This window comes from Perca flavescens, chromosome 22, assembly GCF_004354835.1.
Source record: "Perca flavescens isolate YP-PL-M2 chromosome 22, PFLA_1.0, whole genome shotgun sequence".
Taxonomy (NCBI): Eukaryota; Metazoa; Chordata; class Actinopteri; order Perciformes; family Percidae; genus Perca; species Perca flavescens.
Window position 1 is genome coordinate 20574161 of NC_041352.1, and position 24114 is coordinate 20598274.

At 39.6% G+C, this 24114-nt stretch overlaps 1 protein-coding gene across 1 annotated transcript; it reads right to left on the reverse strand.

The window, feature by feature from the left end:
• Positions 1 to 7939: 7939 nt before the first annotated feature.
• Positions 7940 to 23042, reverse strand: gad2 (glutamate decarboxylase 2). Its single transcript, XM_028569417.1, has 16 exons — positions 22964 to 23042; positions 22583 to 22645; positions 22245 to 22391; positions 21301 to 21534; positions 19769 to 19859; positions 18790 to 18902; positions 18137 to 18252; positions 17634 to 17713; positions 16698 to 16752; positions 16407 to 16523; positions 13219 to 13283; positions 13042 to 13120; positions 12803 to 12952; positions 12037 to 12144; positions 10296 to 10385; positions 7940 to 8358 (listed from the first exon to the last, which is right to left on the reverse strand). The coding sequence occupies exons 1-16, from the start codon at positions 23040 to 23042 to the stop codon at positions 8185 to 8187; spliced, it is 1761 nt and encodes a 586-aa protein (XP_028425218.1). The 3' UTR covers positions 7940 to 8184.
• Between the last annotated feature and the right edge of the window lie 1072 nt (positions 23043 to 24114).

Here is a 24114-nt window from a genome sequence, read left to right on the forward strand (position 1 = left end):
AGTCACCAGACTTAAACCCCATTGAGCTGGTTTGGGATGAACTGGACAGAAAAGTGAAAGCAAAGCAACCTACAAGTACCACACATGTATGGGAACTTCTGCAACAGAAATGGGAAGAACTTTCTGAAGAATATTTGATTTCCATTGTAGAAAGAATGCCACAAGTGTGTTCAGCTGTTACATCTGCCAAAGGGGGCTACTTTGATGAGTAAAAAATTTAGAATACATTTTGGTTCATAAATTGATTCCATGATTTCTTAAATTGTTCATTTATTCTAATCTTTCATTTCAGAGTACAATAAGACATTGAACTGCATGAATTTCAATAAAAACTTGGAAAAATTGGGGTGTACTAAAACTTTTGACCGTTAGTGTATATATATATATATATGAATAAAATATACGCCCACATGTGTAGGGTAAATATCCATTAAGCTGTGGTAGAGGTACACACTAACACATTGTAACATGGTAACTACAACCGGTCCACAGATGATTAGGTACAGTTGTCAACCAGATTCTATGCCGAAATCATGTCTACAGAAGACTCAACAGTAAGACAATGCTAAAAGTCTGGAGCTCCAAAGTGTTGGGGATTGACCAATGACTGCACTGAACTATCTTGGACCTCATCATGCAAAATAAATCTCACGCTGCTGTGTTGAAACAGTTAACTGACGGTGATTACATGTCATATTTGTAATGTAAACCATCCACTTACTCTGAGCGCCTTCATTCAGAGCCAGCTAATAGTGTGCAGCCCAGATGTTTTGTTTAAAACACACTGTGTATTTCCCTTTCTTATCTGGGTCTTTGTGTCACTTAAATAAACAAATGGGGTAATTCCCTGTCCAGTTGATGGTTGAGTCTTTGTCAGAGGGACGGCGATTAGACCCATGTGGTACTTTCCTCTTTATCTACTGTATGCGTTTACGTCTGTGAACTGTATGAGAGGGAAAGAGGATGTAAACCATCTGGGAACCTTTCACATAGTTTGGGATGTCTTTTCTGCTTTCATTTGGACATAAATGGATGTTGTAATCAGAAATGATTGAGAGGAAAATGTAAAAAATAACAGAGACAATAATGAAAAATCATTATATGCCAAAAATTCCAGCCCCATTTGCAGGACATGCCTATTTTCAGTAAAGGTAAAAAATACACTTTCTGTTGCTTTCTCATGACTAAACAGTGGGGCAGCAGTGCCATCTAGAGATACGTTAGTAACCTACCAGTGATGCTGTCAACAGAAGCAGCTCAGAAGCATAAAACGGTGGTGCTGATATTATAAATTATCATCATTATTTTGATATTTTGTGTGAGAGAAGTGTTCAAATCTGTACTAAGTGTGTGGTGTTGTATTGAATGCATGATAAAATCTCCTTTCTCGTGCATGTTTGAATTGTTCTGTTTTGTTTGTTTAAATTTGTTAGTATCGCCACTCAACTTCATTCATTCAAGTACAAAAGTTAAATAAAAACAAACAATATTTAAAATTACAACAATAAAACATACAATGCTAAAAACATTACTCATAAATAAAATCCAGATTAAAAAGATAGGTCCTTAATGGGCGAAAAATACTGAGCGATCTTACCCTTCGAATGTATGTAATTTATGGGCGTGATAAAAAAATGTTGTTGCCTTGCTGACTTTTTTTCCAAAGTTTTTGGCTTTTTCCTTTTTGATGTTTTTGTTGCTTCTTTTACAGTAATACCCAATCTCAACCCCCCCACCCCCACCCCCCCCCACCAATGTTGAACCCAAAGTTATGCCCTTGTGTAGGGACATAAAAACAGAATGCACTCTCACCGGTACTTTTATATAGGAAAAGTGTATAATTAATTGAATTAAAGGACCTTGGTGATCATGCTGGAACATTAAATGAAAGAAAATCTCTGATGTAGGGATGAGCAAGGTCATTTAAAGCGGCTGGTAATAAAAGCATGATTATTTCAGCATCTTTCAAAATTAAAATATGTGAAAAAAAATATGTTTTAAAAATAAGAATTTAAATTTAAATCCGAGGATTTAAATTTCTGATTTAAAGCTCCAGCAGGGTCCCCTGCTGGAGCTGCTCCCCCCGCGACCCAACACCGGATAAGCGGACGAAGATGGATGGATGGATGGAATCTAAAATCCCTCCCAAGTTTGTGATGTTAGTTTTAATCTGTTTACTAAGACCAAGCATGCATCTCTACCTGTAGCTTATGTTTAATGACCTTAAATTTTCTGTGAAGCACATTATTTCCCCTGAAATGAAATGTGCAATATAAATAAACTATTGCTTGTTTCTTATGTTTTACCTTGTACATAATCTGTTATTTTGTTAAGGTAGTATTTTCTTTCAAACTAAAAAATGTTTTGTAACATTTTAAACTTCATAAAGAAAAGTTAGATAGTTTTGAAAGGTTATTGTATTCAATTGCATGTTATTATAGATGTGTGCATTTTTTAAGTAGAGTTTGGATCCAGAACTGTTGCTGCTATAGACAATGATTACAAACCCTTTTTATATGCTGATGTGCTGTTTCGTGACTAGAAGAGGTCAGAAAAAGATGATATAAACATGACCAATACTGGCACCGCTGATACATCCTTACCCTGTAGTGCTGTGAAAGTGCCACTTTTCATGTCCCACGTTGTTGTTCAAGGACCTTCTCACCAGTTTATGAAACAAATTAAACTCTTCTGTTCACATAACACCATGCTTTTGGCCTACACAGTATGAAGCACAACAAAGTTAGCTTTGGTAATGTTACAAGAATGAAATGAAAGAAGAAAAGATTCCAATAATCTTTGTTTTGACCAATATTTATTTCTACTTTCTCAATAGTAACATATAGTTCAGGACAAAATGAATGTTTGAGAGAAGCTAGCACAACAGTTTGCAGAATATATGATTCAAAATCATACCATATTTAGTGAAAGTGAACTGCACTCTGAGTACTAGGGATTGTAATTATTCTCATAAACAAACAATATTTCCCATAAGCAAGAAACCAGGGTATTTGTTTCTATACTTGTGTGATGAAAGCTAACAACATTGCATTGGACACAAGTTTTTGGACAATCAATTCTAAATCCTGTTGATTCTGTTTCTCATACATCCCATAGAGTCAAGGGCCTTGGTGAAACAAAATCAGAAACAGTGACAGTTATTGCACCATGACACGAGTCAACACACCATCTCAGACACGCAAACGGAACGACAGCGGGCAGCCGAGAAACGTTAAGAGGAAAGCGCACGAGGATACGTCGTCACTGCTACCAGAGAGCGAAGCGGAAGAGAAAGAGAGAAAAGGTAGAAAAGTTGCAGAGCAGAGAAAAGCTTTCATAGAGACATGCTGAGGGACTACACATATATATATATATATATATATAATACTCTACGTTCTGAGCTGCGACAGTCTTCAAGCAGAGGAAGAAAAGACAGAGGATAGAGATAGTCAGATCAAGCGCGGAGAGGAATACAATGCTTGGCGGGGTTAGCATGCTTGCGGCACGGAGAAACTTTACAGGAAGCACAAGACATAGAATCACATGTAAAGGCTAGAGCGACAGTGCACTGATCTACAGGCTAAAGCTATATGTCGGACACTAAAGCTAATTACAGGAGCTACACAGACTTTATATATGTATATATGTATATATATAGAAATAGATATATAGGATAGGAGATATCAAACAAGCTGGATAGGCAAGGCAGTGCATGCACGTGCAAAGGAAGCAAGTCTAGCAGCAGCAGCAACAAGAGAATAAAATGTCTGGCTTTCCCGAGACCACCGTAGCGAGATTCCTGTGTCGTTGTAATAAATCTGATGTCGTCTGTGTCACAGTGTGTACGAAATTTTTTATCTGGAAACAGAATTTGGATTAATAAATCTTAAAAGTGTGTTAAACTCTGAGACTGTCCTCCCCCCAAAAAACGGCCCCATAGGTCATTTGTACAAGCAGCAATTACAACCCATATTTATGTTTCAATGTTAGTCTCCGCCCTCTAAAGGCCATAGTAATTATGACGACAGCAAAGCAGGAAGTCATGTAATGTGGTATTAAGACGGAAGTCTGTTAAGGGTGGACGGGTGGAAGGGTTAAACAAATAGGACTTTTACCCAGGAGACTGGTGTCCGTGTCCCGTTTAAAAATAAAAGTAAACAACGTGTCATTTCAACTTTACATAACAAACGGAATGACATCACATTCTCCGTCACATGCGCAATCACCTAATGAACGAACGCATGACATGAAGTAACGTAACAAATGTACTGATTTAAACCCAAACCTCGATCCTGTTCTAAACCTAACCAAGTCGTTTTTGTGCCTAAACCTAACCAAACTGCAACTGTTTCACATGTTTAAAAATGCTAGGGAGGCCAAATTATGAAAGGCTCCCATGGGTAGTATTAGAGCAGTGGTTCTCAACCTGGGGGTCGGGACCCCCCAAAGGGTCGCGAGATAATTTTGTGGGGGTCGCCAGATGGTTGGGGACAAAAAAATGAAATAACATATTCTAGACTGGGGAATGGTTTTGACATTACTGTGTGAGTTTGGGACATTTCATGTGTTATATTTAGAGCTTCATGTGTAAATCGGGAGGTCCAGGAACACAGAAAGGGGTCTGAATGTGGGTCACGGGGAGAGAAAAAGTCACAAATGCATCAAAAAGCCACAGAGCCTGGAGCACATTGGACAAGGCTAGGTGCTAGCTGCTGAAACTAAAACTAAACTGTCATTAAAGCAAAGTATTATTTGTTTACATTTATTAATCAGAGCATTCACAAAAATTACTCAAAATCAGCAGGGGCAGGCGTGTAGAAACAGCTGTTTACACCGTTTTTTTGGCCCTTACCCTAACCCTCTTTCTCTCGTTGTCGAGGGGTTTGGGGGGTCGTGAACAACAACCTCATTATTCTGGGGGGGTCACAACTCAAAAAGGTTGAGAACCACTGTATTCGAGGGTAGGAACAACGGACCTATGTGGTCGTATGGTTTGGAGGCTAATTTCTGTTAGGACGTAATACAGTAAAACTTATATATATTATAATACAATACACTGCAAAAAATTAAATGCTTTGATTTTGAACAGACCCTTGATTCATGTCACATTCAGACCAAAGAGCTTAAGTTACATTTTTGAGTTTTTTTTTGTTTTTTTTTAACATCAACTTATAAACAACCATTGGACATTGCACGTTATTAAGTCATGTAGTATACTCTAAAGTGCACAACCTCCTCTTTGGAGGAAAACTAGACAATACTGGCAAATTTATACTAAGGCAACACAGTTACAAACACACTAAGGTACACATTGGCACATTAACATACCGTCAAGTATTTACTTTGTGCACAAAAAACACAGGGCTTCAGAGTCAGAATGGCTTTGCATATTCACTTAAAATCCAATCACCAAGTTAATTCGAAGTGAAATCTGTTTTCTTTAAAGCCATGTCACTGAAACACGTTTTCCTTGAAATAGCTAGAAGAGCCACAAACCAAGTCAAGTATCTGACATACATACTGTACTGTACATATACACGCACACACACACGCACACGCGCACACACGCGCACACACACACACACACACACACACACACACACACACACAGGAAAAGCCTTTTGGACAAACAGGATGAAAATACAGGTAATCTATATTGGAGATAGAGAAAATATGAATAACTTTACCTCACAAATAGTCTCTGGTTATATGTCTTATATACACTTATGTATACACAAAGATATGTACTTAGGACATCTTGAAATACTATTTACAATCTATGATCAAAAGTGATTGTACACTGAGCGACCGTGTTGAGCAAATTGTGCTTTTCTAACTTCTAATGAAAATGCTACAGAACCTCTGCTTGTTAAATCAGGGTTCACATTCCATCAACTAACCTGCCTACCGTAAGCATGTTTTTAGTTTTTGGCTAACTAGTAGCAAACTTGGTTATCGTTAACTATTATACACTTCAATTCACCGTTTCTTTTGATATTGTGCAGGGTATATAGATTGGACCCATTCTCGAATATTGCTTGTGAATGAATAAAGAAGGAATCTCAGTTGCAAAGCTAAGGGACGCTCCTCCTTCCCCGATGATTTAGTGCAAGTGATGTCAGGTATGCAGTAGCTGCAAGTCTGGTGAAGTTCCAATATTCAGACAAAACACCATTGTTGCCCCATTCCCAGTTTTTGTAAGATCCTCAATCTTTCTTTAGTTGCTCATCCAAAAACACCCCTGACAAATAGCTTTTCTTGTCATGTTACTGTAGATGAGACGATTTACAACTTTAAAGTTCTAATCCTTAAAATTGTATTGTGATAACAGCAAGTGTTTGTGACAGAGCCGATAGGCGCAATGATGGGCTGCAAGGGGATTTTGGAGTTGTGGCCACAGTCGGTATTGCTTGTCATGTGATGCCCACTGGCCCAAAAAGCCTGCCATCATGGCTGGATCGATTCATCAGTAGGCCCAGGGGCAAGAATGTTCTGTTGGGCCGCTACTGACCCCCACCTACCGCTCTTTGGTAGGTGGGGTTTGTGCAGGATGCCGCGTGTCGCACTTGTGAGGATTCCCTCTGACCAATCATTGGTCTGCATTGTTTTAACTCCACCTTTTTAGTATTGGTTCAGCTCGCTTGGAACCTCGACCGAGGTGGTACCAAAAAAAGGACCAGGTACTATCCACAACTTTAACGAACTGAACTGGACCGGACTGAACTGGACTGCTTTGTGGAAACACAACTTTAGAAGACATGGCCACAACCTTTGCTAAGAATGCAGGGCCTGTTGATATTGTTCTTCAATTTGGCAAATTTCAAAACCAGTTGACGTGCAGTAAACTCAGGACTTTGGTGGCCCCTCAGGGCCAGGGGCCCCTTGGCAGTTAACCAATTTGCCCAGTTGGTAATCCAGCCTTGCTTCTCATACACAATAATTCCCCAAAAAACAAGATGATGACTAAATTAGTTTTGAGTGCCACACACTCTGACATGATACTTTGTGTTATCACAATTTGATCCATTAGGTCAAATTAAGTGTCCATGCAATTTGAATTCCGGTTGGTAAAGGAGGACTCCGCCACTAACAATTAATACTAATATAAAGAGAGGCAATTAAAAACTCCAAATACTTTGAATGGCTAAACAAATGTTGGTTAATCGTAGCAAAAATGGGGTTTCAAATAAAGAAAATGGTAATGTTACCTCTTGTAATACTCTTCTTACTTGTAATGTTAATACTCTCATTTTAGATCATCACTACAACATGTAAAGCACACTCAGCAAAGCTAAATACACAGCCTGGTTGGAAATGGTATCCATTTTTATATGTGCATGTAGCTGGTGACGTCAAACAAAATGGGTTCAACAAGCCTTTACCACCTTAATTACACTAGAAAGAAGTGTGTGTGTAAAAAGAGTAGAAAGTATTAGAAGTAATAAGCTGCAATTATTAGCATCATAAGCTGCAGACCAAACTGTCAAAAGACAATGTGATGCACGATGGAACCACACGCCTTAATAAATGCTTTGAATTGACTTTGCTGTTGTGTAATTATGATGGAAATGCCTTATTTTGTACATATTTCAAAATTCCTATGACGGCCTGTTCTGGTATGGATATTTATTTAACATGCTGCTATGCATCACCAGTCAAGAGAATATTATCCAAAGATCACTGCTTGGAGTAGTATGAGCAGACGTAAAGGCAGTTAATTAAGCTGAGGTAAGGTGAAGTGCTTTTTTTGTTTTAAACCAGAAGTTTAAAATGTAAAGTTACAATAGAACACAACCACGTTTGGCAACATACTCGGCAAAAGAGTAATAATTAAATTATAAAATTAAATTAAAATAAAACTCTTCCTCATCGACCTATTGCACAAGCATTTCATATCACAAAAAGTACATATAAAGTTACATCACTTCCACTACTCTGAAATCTACTACACTATAGGAAAGGCAGACAAAAGCACTTTTACATAGCTTTGGACCAAGTTAGTCCACGGCAAAGCTACAATACATAATGTATGGATATATCTGTAGATCTTTTTTTCCTCAAATATACTCTTAAATATGTGACTTTGGAGGAAAGAGAGAGAAAATAAAAAGTTTACCAGTACATTCACGACAAACAATTCATCCTTCAAGGGGAAAAGTACAGGAGGACTTGGTGAGATGAGTCTTATAGATCCAGGCCGAGTCGTTCAATCTCCTCAATAAGAAAGTCGATGTCCTGGAAGGTAGCGGCGGGATTTGAGATCACCATGCGGAAAAAGTTGACCTTGTCTCCTTGTGGTTGGTAGCTGACCATGGTTGTCCCGTACTCCATCATCCTGGCCTTTATCACTGGAGCCACCTGAAAGAGAAAATAATACAGCATGAATTCATTTGGGCTGGTGAGTAGGTCTATCTACTACTATAACAAATTAGATGGCTAATGAAATGAGTTGTAGGGTCAGTATTTTTACATTTAAAGTCTGAATTGTGAGCATAATAGATGTTCCAGGGGGAGCTGTGTCTCTAGATTGAGCTGTGTGTTCCCCTTGGACAGAGCCAGGCTAGCTGTTTCCCCATGTTTTCAGTCTTTATGCTAAGTTAAGCTATCCAGCTGCTGACTCCACCTTTAAATTTAATAGACAAACATTCAGAGAGTATTGATCTTCTCATCTGACTTTCGGCAAGGAAGTGAATAAGTGTATTTCTCATAATGTCAAACTATTCCTTTAAATCCGTCTCTAGATTGCTCTTCAATCCGTCCTTGCACACTCAGACATCTTGCCTACTGACTGACTGACTGATCACTGCTTGATGTTTATGCCATTTTCTCTCATTACGTTTCTTATTAAAATAACTGCCATAGGTGAGAATAATGCAGTATGAACACTGCTGGCAGTAAATAATTGATTTAGAAAGTATGAAAACGTTGAGTGTCAGTCCTTCTTAAAACAATCTGCAGTGTGCAATCAAAATATCATTCAAAGAAACTACAAAATGTAAAGTTTGATGGGGTACATATGAAGTTACACAGCAAGCAGTTTACAAACACTAGACTAAATTAGATTTTTTTTTTAAATGGGCCATTTTGAGTACTTTTAGTCAAGTAAAATTTCCAATCCAGGACTAGTACTCATAACAGAGTTATTTTTACATTGTGGTATTGTTGCTTATACTTAAGTAAAGGATCTAAGTACTTCCTCCACCACTGGGTTTACAGTAAAGGCTGCAGTGCTGTAGCTCTGTAGTCATTTATTCCTTCTAAATCACTTGCAGGTGTCCTGTTGCGGTTTCTGTAAAATAATCAATCAGCAGCTGCAAATCAGTCTTTTGATAATTTTCCAGTTATCCTTTAGAAGTAACAAGTGGAAATTAAGGAACGTTCCCTCAGACTTTTTCCGCAACATTACATCATCCCTCAATCGTAGTGTCAGAGTCTGTGGAAAAAGCGTGAGCTGTCCAAACACTTCAGTGAAGCGTATCCACTGCAGGTTTTTTTTCAATCAAACTTTAGAAAACAAAAGGAAATCTCTCCATTTGATTTGATATGACAAACTATTTATGGTGGATGGTTTTACAGAGAAAGAGAGCTCTTTGTATGGCTGGCACGTACACCATCTGTTTGTCCTAATTGTCAATTAGTATGCCCCTGCTGCTGGGATCCTCTGAATGGCCGCCACTTTAACTAACTGAATAGCCTCACTGACTAAGTCAGGCCTCAGATACCCTCCCTCTGTGACAGTGTATCTTGTATTTTAAGACTGCCACAAATTTTTTGTTTTTAGATAATTTTTTGGGCATTTTAGGCCTTTATTTGACAGGACAGCTTAAGAAAGGAAAGGGAAGAGAGAGGGGGAATGACACGCAGCAAAGGGCTGCAGGTTGGAATCGAACCCGTGGCCGCTGCGATAAGTAAGTAAGCAAGTAAAGTTTATTTATATAGCACTTATCATGGACAGAGTCACAAAGAGCTTCACATGGTAAATAAATAAATACATTATAACAATCAATAATCATAAAAAGCACAATAAATTACAGTAAATGGTAGTAAAACACAAAAGCAAGGACTGAGCCTTTGTACACGGGGTGCACGCTCAACAAGGTGAGCTACCTGTGCGCCCAAAGACTGTCACAATTTACGAAGTATTTTTTTTATCCCGAGTATAAGTGGGCATACGTGTTGTCCCTAATGAGGAGGACATATGATGGTCAAGCTGGATAGTAATGACAGGCTTGTAGGGCAGTGAAAGGTGTTTTTAGTAGATATTATAGTCAGCCTTCTTATCTCCGCTCACCAACCTTGTGCAAGTGTTTCTTTCGCTCCTCTTTGTCCTCCATGTAGCGGATCCCAGGAGGGAGGTACCAGAAGCAGACGTTGGTGTGCTGAGGCTGTGGGAACACAGAGATGAGAGGAATAAACATGCCACATAATGCAAAACATGCAGACTTAAGAGGGAATCATTCAATATTACAGACTATGATTGTATCATGATGATATGATTGTTTTAAACAAATTCTGTTGTTATAATTAAAGCCACTATTTTTTTGAATTTAAACATTTCTTGCCTTTGGCGCCCCGAAGTGGTAGTATTACAATCACCAGGAATTGTCTAATTTTTCAATAAATGAAAATGTAAGATATTGGAATAATTTGAGGGATGTTATAATCACATATAAATAATTACAAGCACATTTTAATGAAAACGAAACAATATTTGTAGTTAAAGTTGTAAATAAGTGGTTTTAACATCAATTTAATGAATAGATGTGCATGCATTTGCATACATTTACTATATTGGGACATATAAAAATATTGGAAGAATATTAATATAATGATAATTTTAACATGCCACCCAGCTCTAAACACAATTAGACATGTTTGTGAAAACACGTATTACATATACCTATACCTACAACTTTAAACATATAGATATATACAGTACACATATGTGTACTGTATATATCTATACAGGGAATTACTGTAATTGTTGGAATTGTTGGGGCTTTGTAAATTATAGAGTGTGGTCTAGACCTACTCTATCTGTAAAGTGTCTCGAGATAACCTATGTTATGATTTGATACTATAAATAAAATTGAATTGAATTGAATTGAATTGAATTGAATTGAATATGTATACACACATATTTATTAATCATCCTTGCCTGAAATCCTACAGTTACCTCAAAATAAAAAAGTGCTGAAAGTAACCGTAGCCCATCCATTTCTCCATGCCAGATCGGATTGTGTTTGAAAATGGCTTTCCACAGCTAAAAAGGAAATCCATTAGGTGTTCCCAGCATCAGACAGGTAGCTGCCTCCTCCTCAGATACTCTCTATATGTCTGAAGGCCAACACAGCTCTATTTTTTGGCATCTGAAGCCCTGCTGGAGCAGCCTGCCTGTCTGTGGGTTATAAAGCATTTAACAGCTGACTAGCCATGCACACCAGCCTCATTTATTCAGCCTGAGAGGGCTCGGCCGTAGTATATTCAACATCAGATTGATGTAATGGCTCAATGGGAGGTACGGACAAATGAACACCTGGGCCGATGCCCAGAGGACTTGGCTTTTTCCCACCACTCTCTGGGTTATGATGCTCTTAGCCTTTTGTGGCTGAACAGGAAACAATAAGCCTTAAGTATTAAAGAGCTTTTACTATAAATGACTCTGGGTGTCCTAGCACTCCTTTTATAACAAGAGTTTTTAGCTTAATAACCCCATCATACCCACATATGTTTGGGCTGTTGTAGTTTTGCTCTGTAGAGGATATTTCAGACACAGTGCTATTCATATGCATATGAGCAATTCAGGCCATTTTGCTAATTCATTAAACATAATAGCAGCACATTATATTGGCAGCTAGAGGTAAAAATGGCATTCTTCCAACACAAAGCAAGAGCACACTGCGTGTCAATCAAGTCACCCATAATGACACTGAATACACAGGGGTATAAGAAGCATTAGGGACTAATGTGAGCTACTTTTCTCTGATTATGCGGATGAATAATCACGCGGAGAGTGAAAGTAAAATCTGGACGTACTTTCCCATCAAAGACCATCTCGTATCCTTCTCTGTCTTTGATCTTGTTGTAGAGGTACTCTGACAGCTCCAAACACTTGTCAATCTGAGCCTCAAACCCAATGGTGCCCTGCCAAAGAAAAGATTTGAATCTGTTAGATTTAAAACGTTTATTTAGACTAATGAGCATTACGTGGTTATCGTAAAACTGAAGTTATTTCGGCAACTAAACAAGAAGAGTAGGGACAGGCACAAATCATATTTTTCTGCAGGAAAATTGGATAGCAACGTCCAAAATGTTCATTTAATTCAGTCTCTTGACACTAATACATCGGTCATGCATATATAATGTTTAAAAAAAAAATCAAGTCAAAAAGCAACATTAAAAGTGCCAAAACAAAATCAAAGCAAGTACATTAAAGCTTGAATATCCAAGACTTGAATAGAAGACAAAATAGGAATTTGACTCCAATGAAATTAGGTAAATCTTTACTTTTGTTGAACTTTTACAATACGGCAAAATATTTTTCACTCACATCAAGTTTTCTATTTTCTTTCCTGTGAATTGCATTAGTTAAAAGTAAAAAAATGTATATTTGTTTTTGAGGAAAAAAACTGGTGTTACTATTTTTGTAATAAGTAAAGGCAGACATCACACATTAAAGGCATAACATAAGTACTACATAAGTTACAAAAGGCATAACTTAAGGACGTCCATCACTACAAAATCATTCTGCATTTCAAAGAACATATGCACATATAAGCAAGAGAGCACGTGTCCCAGTTACCTTAGCTCTCCACATGAGCCACAACTTGAAGATGTCTACGTGGCGTCCACACTGCAGCGCTTTGTCTCCGGTGTCGTAGGACAGGTCGTAGTGTTTGTCCTGCTGGAACAGGTAGCAGGCGTGCATCTGGTTGCAGTTCTGCATCAAACCCTGTGAAATTGCATCCACAATGTGTATTATTAACCACAAGAAAACAAACAAATATTCACATGTACGTAATATGTGACGATGAGGCCTACCTCCTCTCTGACCAGCAGGGCTGAACACTGCAGAGGGACTGACATCATCTTGTGTGGGTTCCATGTTACTGAATTGGCCCTGCAGCAAACAGAAAACAACCACAGTGCATCGTGACGTCAAATGCTCATTAGCTTCTTGTCACTTTGTGTTCACCCCACCAAAAAAATGTCACTTGCCTTTCAACTCCATCCAGCTTCCACCTGTGTCTCCGGGACATGAGGAGACTTCCTCCCCACGCACCCTAACAGGACAGACAGATGACAAATAACATATAAGTTCAACCTTTGATTAGAGGGACATTTCACTGATTTTAGTTGCAAAGTCAAGTCACTACTCAGCCTGTGAAAACAGCTGTATAAAGTCTTCTGTTGCTCCGGTAGAGCTTTGTCAAGTTTGAGAAGAGTGATGCACATTTAGCAGGTGTGGAGGGTCTAAACAGGGAAGTAGCACAAGATTCTGGGCCCTGTAGAAAGACATTCTCTATGGGCCCCTCCCCACATCCACTGCTATTCATTTTAGCATCTTTTTGGCTTTCTGGATACTCAGTCCCCTTTCCACCCCCAGTCCGACACCCCTGGGTCAAAATCAAGTTGCATTGTGGGAAATTGCTTCTTTTTTTTTTTTAGATTAGATTCAACTTTATTATAAAGGTTGAGATACTGAGACAACAAAAATGCAGTTTAGCATTTAACTAGAAGTGCATAAAGCTGTAATGTTCATATTTATAGAGGTAGAAAAATAAACAGTAAGGGTAGATATGAATACGCTAAGATAAATATAGTATCAACAGTAGTTTTAGGGAGCAAAAGTCAGCATATCTCAGCCTCTGCTGCTCTGATTTTGAGCATTCTTTTAAAAATCTGTCTCTTCAAGTTCCCCAACTTTTACAAAATCTCTGTACTAAATCTCTGGAGTTGAAGCCAGAACAATGCTGTTTTTTATAAACCAAATATCAATATTTGAGATTTAAAAAAAAAGAATCTGAAAATGATTATGATTTTGCATAATAGTATTGGTTTCATAAACACATGACATAAACAAATATTTCTAATAAGAATCACTCAAATTTAAAGCTGCAATATATACATACATATATAATATGTAATACTGATAGCTAGTGTTGAAACTAGTTACTGCAGTACAAATTCAAAATACTGGAGAGAGTCATCTCCCCCGGCCCCTCCTCCCCAGACTTTAAGTTCACGTTGGTTGCCAGGCTGAGACCCCAGCATCCACAACAATGTTGCTAGACGATTGTCTCACATAGCCAGACATTACGTCTCACAGCACAGTGGAGTAGCTAACGTTAGATGCTGGTCATCAAAGTCCGTGCTCATGCGGAGCTCAAATGACAGGCACACTTTTTCGGCTTAGAATCACGGTAGGAACCGCCAAAAACACAACAACCTCGCTGTCCTCTCCACCCGATGGACAGACACACTTCCTCGGCTTAGAATTACGGTGAGAACCGCTAAAAATACCACTACCTTGCCATCCTCTCCACCTGACTGAACGCACACTTTATTGTCTTAGTATTATGGCAACAATCGCTAAACACACTGCAAACTCACGGTCCTCTCTTCCCGATTTATAACCCCCCTCTCTTGACTTAAAATAACTCACTGTTGTCGGCTACGGTCGCTTAACAGGCTACACGTTGTTAACAGCCGTTGCCCGCTTGTCTGGTCTTCTGGTAACATTAGCTAGCAGTTAGCATGGTTAGCATGGCGGCGATAGCCAGGACCAGTCGGGATCACTTCTGCCGGCTGTGTCTCATATGTTTTTGCGAGTAACCAACTCGGGTTCTCTAGCTATATAATGGCGCTTTTCCATTACATGGTACCTACTCGCCTCGCCTCGACTCTACTCGCCTTTTTTGGTTTTCCATTACGAAAAAAAGTACCTGGTACCTGCTAACAGGTACTTTTTTTAGTACCTGCTCAGTTGAGGTTCCAAGCGAGCTGAGGCGAGCCGAGAAGGTGACGTGAAACCCTGCAGGCTGCTGATTGGTCGGAAAGAAGCGTCACTGATCACTGCGTTGCTAGCGAGAGACGGCATTTTTAAATAGTTTAGCCAGCGGTGTTTTTTTGCTGCCGGAGGCTCCACGCAGAGCTTTCTCCGTAGCATACAAGTGGCCTGATGGTTATACTGGGGCCCTGGTGTGTGCATGTGTGATGTGTGTGTGTCGAGTCGCCGTATGTGTGTGTGTGGGGAGCTAGTGAGCGAGGGAGAAGTGAGAGAGTGACGGCGATTATCACTCTGAAGCTAATGCTTACCTGTTCAGGAGGAAATTAGCCAACTCTGTGTCCTTTTGGGCTCTAAGCTGTCGCCATCTTTCAAATACATCTCTAATATTTACCCGGGGTTGGTAATGTTAACGTCTCTGGTTACGCAATTGTTAGAAACATGCCGTTTTTTTGGGTAGAATCTATCTCCGTTGATGCTGTTCATTAGCATTGTTGTCAGAAAATATAGTATTTCAATTTAGCATGTTTCCTTAATATCGGATGACACATTGGGGTCATTTTGGGATTTATTACAGTAAATATATTATTGGACCTTTAAATTCTAAGAATTGTGAGCATAATATGTACATTTTCACAATTTTCTGACACTTTATAGACCAAACAACTCATCGAGAAAATATTTGGAAGAATTAAATAAAAAAGAATCATAAAAAGAATTGAGGAGTTTTAGTTTTGAATGAGGGTCTAATGCTTCAGTTTAAACATTGGCACCATTGTCAGCTTTCAAAAATGTCAGAAGTTTTTTTGTTGTTGTTTTTTTCAAAAATCACTGGATTTCCAGACCTCATAATGTTTACTACTGAGAGTTAAGATGGCCACCAAACACTCTTATTCCATGGGAAGCTGCATCCACAACAGCACATATCCAAACAAAAGCAGCCAGTACCTCAACACTAAAAAGCAGGATGTGTTTTTTCCCATTTCAGCCATTTGAGGAATGATAGATAAGGCCATTTATGTCTCTTAATAGAGGTGTCCCCCTGTCAGGACTAAATCACCTTCATTAATGGATAGAGTTCCTTCAGTGAGAGGGCCCATGATGGCAAAGTCAGGGGAGGAGATGATTTACAGCCTCTGTTCCAGTTTTTCTAATCCCCAGTGTTAGATAGGAAATGGCTGGCTCCTATCTGGGTCAAACGCCAGCAGTTAGAGGCGAAACAGACATAATAGATTTGTCAAACTCACCGGTGAGCTCAGTATTTCTGTGTTTTCCTTCACTAAAACCCCTACTGTGGAGAGATATCGTGCATCACGGATGTTTTGGGTAGAGTTTTTAAATGAGGCAACAGGAGATTTTTATGCAGATTCCACACAAAAAGTCAATTTGTTTTACTCACATCAACGTGCATCCAGATGTTGTACTTTTTGCAGATGTCAGAAATGGCGATGAGAGGGTCAAAAGCTCCGTACACTGTTGTTCCAGCAGTTGCACTTACAAAGAAAGGAACAAAACCCTGCAGAAGCACAAACAAAACATCCTCGTAAATTAAAAGCAGCTTATAACAATGCAAATATGTTTCATCATCAGTGCGGTTTCAGTCGACTGAATACCAATAAATCAGGCTGTATGAAGTGAAATCTGCACTATTTATTTATTCTAGTATTTATAGCTATGTTAATACTGTTACCTTCTGTTTTGCCTCCAGTATTCTTTTCTCAAGGTCACCTGGGATCAGTTTACCACTGCAATAGAAAAAAAAGTTTCAGTTGCATCTTGACTTGTTTGTTGAAGTATTCAGATAATTTACTTATGTGAAAGTACCAATACAAAACTGTAGAAATACTCCATTACAAGTTAATATCCTGCAGTTAAAATCCTACTTAAATAGGCGCCAAGCAGTTTTGGCCATCGCTTTTTGCTGGCAGGTTTCTCTATAGAGCTCCCCCTACAGCTTCGGAATAGATACTTGGCAGCTCCTATGTTTACTTGTGTCTGACTCCTCGCTCGGTCAGTCTGCCGTTTCCTCTTTCTCTGTTCCTCTGACAATGCTTTCCTAGCTTTCTGCTTCTTTTCTGCTCACAGGCGCTAGGGGGAAGCGAGACGACCACCATTCAACTCGAAAAAAAAGTCATATAACCATTCCAATGACTCCGAAGCTGTTCAGTTAAGGTAAATTAAGCTAAAAAAAACTTGCATAGTTCCCCTTTAAAGCTATAGTGCGTAGTTTCTGCCGCCCCCATGAGGAATTAAGTAATGATAACAAAACTGTCAGCGCAAATTTAATGGAAGAGAAAAAAAGATTCTACAGAAATGTTTTCATTTTTTGGGGAATTTTTTTCAAATCTTTGCTGTTATTTGTGACATATTTAATAATTTGACCTCTTTGGCCCACAAACTGTTATTTAAATGAGAAGTGGAGAGGGCAAATGGCTCTCACAGACATCTGAAAATTGACAAAGGGCCCCAACTAGACACTCATTTTTTGTTGGTTCGCTCTTTGATCTTTTATAAGCTTACCGCGTGTCATTTTAGGTCAAATCTTTATCTGCAAAGTAAATAGTAACTACAGCTGTTGTGTAAATGTAGTGGAGTAAAAGTAGATTCAATACGAGGCTGACTTTACCTTTCATCTGCTTTGATGCAGATCACACTCTCTGTCCCGATGCCAAGAGCTGCCGCACCTTTTTTGATAGAAAAATGGCTCTGAAAGATGACAGAGAAAAAATTAAAGAGAGTCTGTGTTTAACTCCAGGTTACAGGAGAGAGTGGGAGGGGGGTATATATATATATATATATATATATAAAAAATGTACAAAACAGCTTTGATGTTGTGTTTTTTTGCCCACAGCATTTTTCAAATGACCTTTAAGGATGAAGGAGGTGACATATAATGTGACAGAAACACCAGTCACTTTGTGTCCTTCTGCGTCTGACACACTTTATATTAGCGCAACACAAACACACAGCCACAGCTAATGTGCAAAACTATTTAGTTTTAGTAATTCCTGCAGCCGAGAGGAAGATCTTTGACTTTTGATTCAAGAAAACTGTTCAAATAGTGCTCAATGCTCATTATCTGATTCAATAAGGCACATATTGACAATTGAATGGAAAACAAATGCCTACATGTTCGGATGTGAAGGCCACCAGTCTGGGAACAGATGACATTCCTTTCTCCTTCACTTCAGGAAACATCTTGAAGCGAGCCAGCAGCATGGCATACATATTAGAAATAGCCCCACCTAGAGGACAGACATGGCTCAGTCATTTCCAGCCACTCGGTGTCATAACTGGCAAGTGTCACAGGGATGATGCAGCGCTTCAGAACAGAGTTTAAAAATGTCTATGCATGTTTGAAATAATCAAACAACAAAAATCCTTTGTTTACAGCATATCGAGAGCGTATAGAGGGATGGCACTGCATCCGACTGTCCACAATGTCAGAGCCAATCACAGTCTTTGTCATCAAATTCTCCAATGATTGCTCCTTGTCACATGTCAAACAGAAAAGCATGGGAGAAATTAAAGATTGGAGGGTGACTAGAAAGGGGAGGCTTCAGTTGGAAAAAAATATTTTATGCTAATTGGGTTTGAAACGAGTTCCATTTATATCATCAAAATGCAAATTGACACATTACAGCGCGCACACACACACACACACACACACACACACACACACACACACACACACACACACACAAACACACACACACACACACACAGGCAGTTCCATTTTCAGGGAAACAGAGGGGTGGTGGGATTGGCGTCGCCTTACATACCAGGAGAGAAAATGCCATCTCCTCGCCCATCCGGCCAGCCAATGATCTCCCTCATCTTCTTCAGAGTGACGTATTCCAGCAGCACAAAGACAGGAGCCACCTCATAGGTGAACCTGTATTACACAAGGGGCATCACATGGTGTTGGTTACACAAAACGTTCCATGAATCATCCCAGAAAAATAGCCAGTAAACGGACATTTCTATCCCTGCAGTATGGGTGTTTAGAGTGTTTAAATTGACGGCTCTTTCAGAGGTAGATAAGCCAGTAAATCATTCAAATTCTTGAAGAAAAAAAACCAATATTTTGTGTACTAAACATGTAGAGTTATTGTCGATTGTAAAGGCTCCACCTTCATTTCTGAAGAGGCAAATTTGTACTGATGCTTCTGAACAAAATGTACCAGCTTCCATTTCTTTTTCCGCATGTCGCAGGCCACATTTCATAAACCCAAATGTGCTTTCTGTTGTACAGAAGTCTCACATTTTAATTATCGTGGCTGCACTAAAAAAGTACATTTCCCGCATGCGCCCCGTGATATATCTTTCTACTAATACATGGTTTATTAGCTGCAGTAATTTTAAAATCCCCCTGTGTCAACAGCAGGCTTATTTTGCGGGGCCTCACAGTTGGCAAGGCTGACTCTTGCAGAGCTTATCACCCCAAAAACACACACCAAAATTAGCTTCAGATTAGTGTGAATTTAATTTCAGGGCAAGTTTCCACCCTTGAATCCCAATAGAGATTGGACATGAGGGGGAGGGATAAAAGGCAGAGGTGGGAGGGGTGCAGGGGGGGTGGGGGAGTAAGGAGGGGGTCTGCCTTTCATTTCACCCTTTTCATTTGCCATGATTGAGTGAAAAAAAAAGACGCCACTATCAGCCCGTGCAGACGGCATATGGATGGACCGGAAATGGAATTCATTGTCATTATCATTATCACCATTTTTAATCGTAATTAAGCATGGGCCACATACTTACATATTGGTGTTGGCAGTGGATGTTAGCCAATCAGCTGCTAGTCCAACCATGTCTAATCCTGTAGAGAGCTGATTGAAGTACCTGGGGTGGGCTGAAGGAACAGGAGCAAAGGCAAAATGAGAGAGGAAGGGTGTGTGTGAGACGGCAATTTGATCATTTGATCTCATGAAAGGAAAATTAAAATGCGCTTTTTATGTGTTGATGCTGAGTTTAGTGCAAAAGGCACAGAAGCTGTCATCTTCTAAACACTTTAATTGCAGGTTAGGAATGCAGCTGCAGTGACGTTTTAAGTCATCTTGACAAATAACGAAAGCATTTGGTGCTGCATGGGAAATGTAGTAGGAATTTAGTAGAGGGTATAAACACGCCCAAATTGAGTTTTCCCACATCTATTTTATAATACAAGCTACATCAAAAACACAGACGCTTTGAAAAGAAGTAAATTGAATGTGGATTTTTTTTTTAAACAATTAAAACTTAATGTTTCCTAAACAAGGTGATTCATAATGCATGTTCTAATGCTTGACACTTTTATGCTCTTTTATTTTATATTTTAAACATGCAACGTAACACTTTCCTTTAACCCTTCCGATTTAGCATTTATAAGCAGTATATAGACATTTACTGTAATAAACTATTCATAACACACTATGATGTAGTTTTAAGCAGTTTGTTAATGCATTTGTCAACAACTTCTGTACAACTCCTCCCACAAGTGGACGGTGGTGTATAGACAGATAGGGAATGACGTTATGACTATATAGTAAAAACAGTCAATAACCTTATAATTGTTGATACATACCCAATTAAAACATGTGCTTGTATCTGTTATATGTAGTTTATTAAATGTTTTTTTTTTTTGGGGTGAAATCTGTGTTGTGCTGTGAATGTGACTAATGGTCTTGGCCTATGGAGCCTGGTTATTAGCTTATTATCTCCCACTTGGTGAACCAGATTTACTGCGTCACTGCATTCATCGGTCTGGTGGTCAGGAGGAGGAGGGAGGAGGAGGAGGAGGAGGAGGAGGACAACTTCCAGGTTGATTTTTGATAGACATCATCTATTATTTTTTTTTAATCACAGGCTGTTTCCTTTGTTTTATTCTGTCTTCACTAGGCCCCTATGTACATGTTTGAAGTATATCCTTCAAGAAAGATTGTCGTGTTCACCTTGTATCAGCCATTTAGTGATTTTCTGATTTATTTTTATCATCTTATATTATATACTATTTTAATTTTTCGGTGTTATAATTTAGGTCTCTGTGCTATTTAGAGTTAGTTCCCCCTATATATGTTTGTATAATATTTCTGTTCATGATATCAAATGCATTTTATGATTTCGACATATTTAACACATAGAAAGGCAGCAGGCCGGATATTCGGCCTACATGTATTTAAAAAGGTGCAGCTGTTAAAGCAGGGAATATTTCCTAACATGCCAAACTGAAACAGCTTTTTTTTTTGCACATTTGAAAAAGTCAGAAATAAAGCAGGTTATATTTAGCAAGCATGTACCCAACATCCAGGCCTGACCTGTTTTGATGGCGTATTTGAGAGTAGCGCGACAGCTGATCAAGATATCATCCAGAGAGGCCGGCTCGCCCTGCAGCTCCCAGTTGTTCATCTGAAGCAGCTCGTTAGGATAATGAAAATCAATAACCTTCGTGTCCCGGTCGAAAGACTCCACGATGTAGGCCAGTAAAATATCCACAACTTCCTGCAGGAAGGTCATTGTTTTGGCGTCACTGTCCATAGCAGGTAACAGGTCTGGAAATAACCAAATACATTCATGAATTAAAGCAGCAGCAGGGGGACATTTTGTGATTCATGTGTCTGTGGAGAGGAGCCTCGTTAAAACCGTTAAAAACGTTTTCATGCAACATTAAGATGCATATGTGAAGGCTTTTTTTTAGCTGTATAAAAATATCCTGCAGGCCTACAAACAGGACAAAAAGTCCACGTTTCGTAATATTTTTTTACAGGTCTAAAAATGGACTTTGACTGAGGAGAGTTTTGGAAGTTTCTGCGACGCTGCTGAAGGTGACCTCTACGGAAAAACTGCACATAAAAAGGTCACCATAACCACCTGAATATTGCAGTTATGAAATCAAAATGAATGGATAGCCTACAGACACTGATGTATTTCATCCAAATAGACATAGACATATATTCTGCCATTTGTTTCCATTTTATTTATCATGTGTAGCCTTATTCACAACAAATAATAAAGCGGATCACCTCTTTAAAGAACAATACATGACATAAAAGTCGATTTGCAAACTGTAATGTAATATGTAATGCATATATTGCCGGGTGAGTTTCCATTTATTTAAAAAAAAAAAAAAAAAAAGAATGTTTATGGCATTTTTACACTGAATAAATCACACAAATCCAAGGCAACGCCAAGCTGTGACTCAATGAGACGGATCAGGAGTCCGACACGGTTTAATATCCAGGTTTACAGCATGCTTTTGTACCTGTTGAATAGAGGTCGGAGAAAACCACAGCAGCTTTGGTGCAGTTGCAGGATTTGTTGCAGCCGCAGGTGCCAGCAGCCTCGGTCTCCGGCGGCTGCTTGGCGGCCGGCTCGGCGGGCTTCTCCACTTCCCCGACATTGAGCAGCGCTTTGAACATCACAAAATAGCATTGAGATATATATTTTTTTGTATTACCCTGTCGACAAGGCCGGGCTGTAAATTGGCTATAGGGTAGGCCTAATGGTGGAGATAACGGGCGCGTCGCCCAAATAGATTCCCCCCCGCCACCACCCAACCCAACCCAACCCCCCCACTCCCTCTGCTGTGAACCAACATACCACATAATTTCGATCCAATTCCTCCGGATAATTTCTGGGCCGCCGCTTGGCACCAAGCCCTGGCTGGAACAGAGAGGGGATAAATCAAATAATGACGAACAGGCTTCAGGTTCAGAGTCCAACTTTAAGATAGAAGCCGAAACACAAAAAGCGCCATGCAAGTTACAGTAAAAGAGCTCTGTAGACGAAATTCTTGCATCCTGCAGGGTGAAAATAAGAAAAGGTGTAAAAGCAGATGTTTTCGACTATAGATACGGCAGGCCTGTTTGGATTATCATTCGGCGGCAGTAACACCAAATGCAGCGCACCGGCTTGAGACAATGCACTGGAATTGGAGCTGCCGGTCCATCAGAGGTGGTTTGAAAACAAAAAGCCACTCACGTGTACTGGGGCTCTGACTCCCGGTATTATTGGCCCCCGCATTATCTCCGCCAAGAGACCAGAAACCCTGCGATGCCATTCTTGCCGGTAGTTAGGAGCTGCTGGAGACACGGAGACCGACAGAGCCCATCCACGCGGAGCTGTCCAAAGCTGATGTGGTGCTGAATCTGACCAGAGCTCTCCGACTGCTGGAAAGCCAGCCGTGCATCCGATAGACGCTTTGTGCTGCAGATAAAAAAAACAATAACCTAATAATAAAACACGTTTGGTAAAATAAAAAATAAAAAATAGAAACACAAAAGGCGTCCACTGGGCTATTTTTTGCAGGCGTCCACAGGTGCACTAAGCAAAGAGCAGCGTCCTCCCAGAGAAATCCGCTGGACTTCAGCGGCGCACTCAGTCAGCGCACCACGCGCTCCTCACTACATAAATATATTGCAAGAGTTCAGGGTGAAAAAATCGGCTGGAAATTTCTGCTCTGGATGAAAATGTATAATAGCCTACAAATAGCCCCCCCCCCAAAAAAAGGTGATGAAAGGTGGGATCAATGAGCAGCTTTATGCTTCAGCTGCTGGTAAATATGCAGCACACACAAGCCATGCCTAATTGCATCTAACCTAAATTCCACGTCACTAAAGCAATCCCATCGTGATTCACTTCAGGTCATGACGAACTGCGTTTGCGTCGTGACTCCATACATACATCCTCAACATTTTGTCCCCATGCGCGCTGAACTTACCCTCCATACAGACAGTGAATGCCAACTAATACATCTGCCGGCAAATACCTATTTCTTAGAGACCGGCTGCTCTAATTGCGCGCCTGGTGAAGGAAGCAGTGGAGCGGCGAGGAGACTTGGTGCGCACTGGTCCCTCTCCCCTGTCAGTGTTGGGGCTCGTTATTCCAAAAGTATTTATTACTAGTTACTTGTTTACTTACTGCGGTGTTCTTGTTTCAGGGAAAACAATTCCCATGCATAGATCTCTTTTTTTTGGTCATACATGAATATGATTATCCAGGACTTTCTTCAAGAATCGTGATATCCAATTTTTCATGGATGGACACTGGTTTGTAGATTTTGGATCGGCAAAAAAAAAAGAAAAAATAGAACTGTAAATAGTATCACAACCTAATTCCACATTACAGTATTA

Excerpts from the sequence above, each read along its gene's own strand:
- gad2 (XM_028569417.1), bottom strand. The coding sequence starts at position 23,042 with ATGGCATCGCAGGGTTTCTGGTCTCTTGGCGGAGATAATGCGGGGGCC. Across the intron at positions 16,524-16,697 it reads TACTGGAGGCAAAACAGAAG|GGTTTTGTTCCTTTCTTTGT; the intron begins GTAACAGTATTA and ends GTGCTTCTGCAG. Across the intron at positions 13,121-13,218 it reads AAGCTGGATGGAGTTGAAAG|GGCCAATTCAGTAACATGGA; the intron begins GCAAGTGACATT and ends TGTTTGCTGCAG.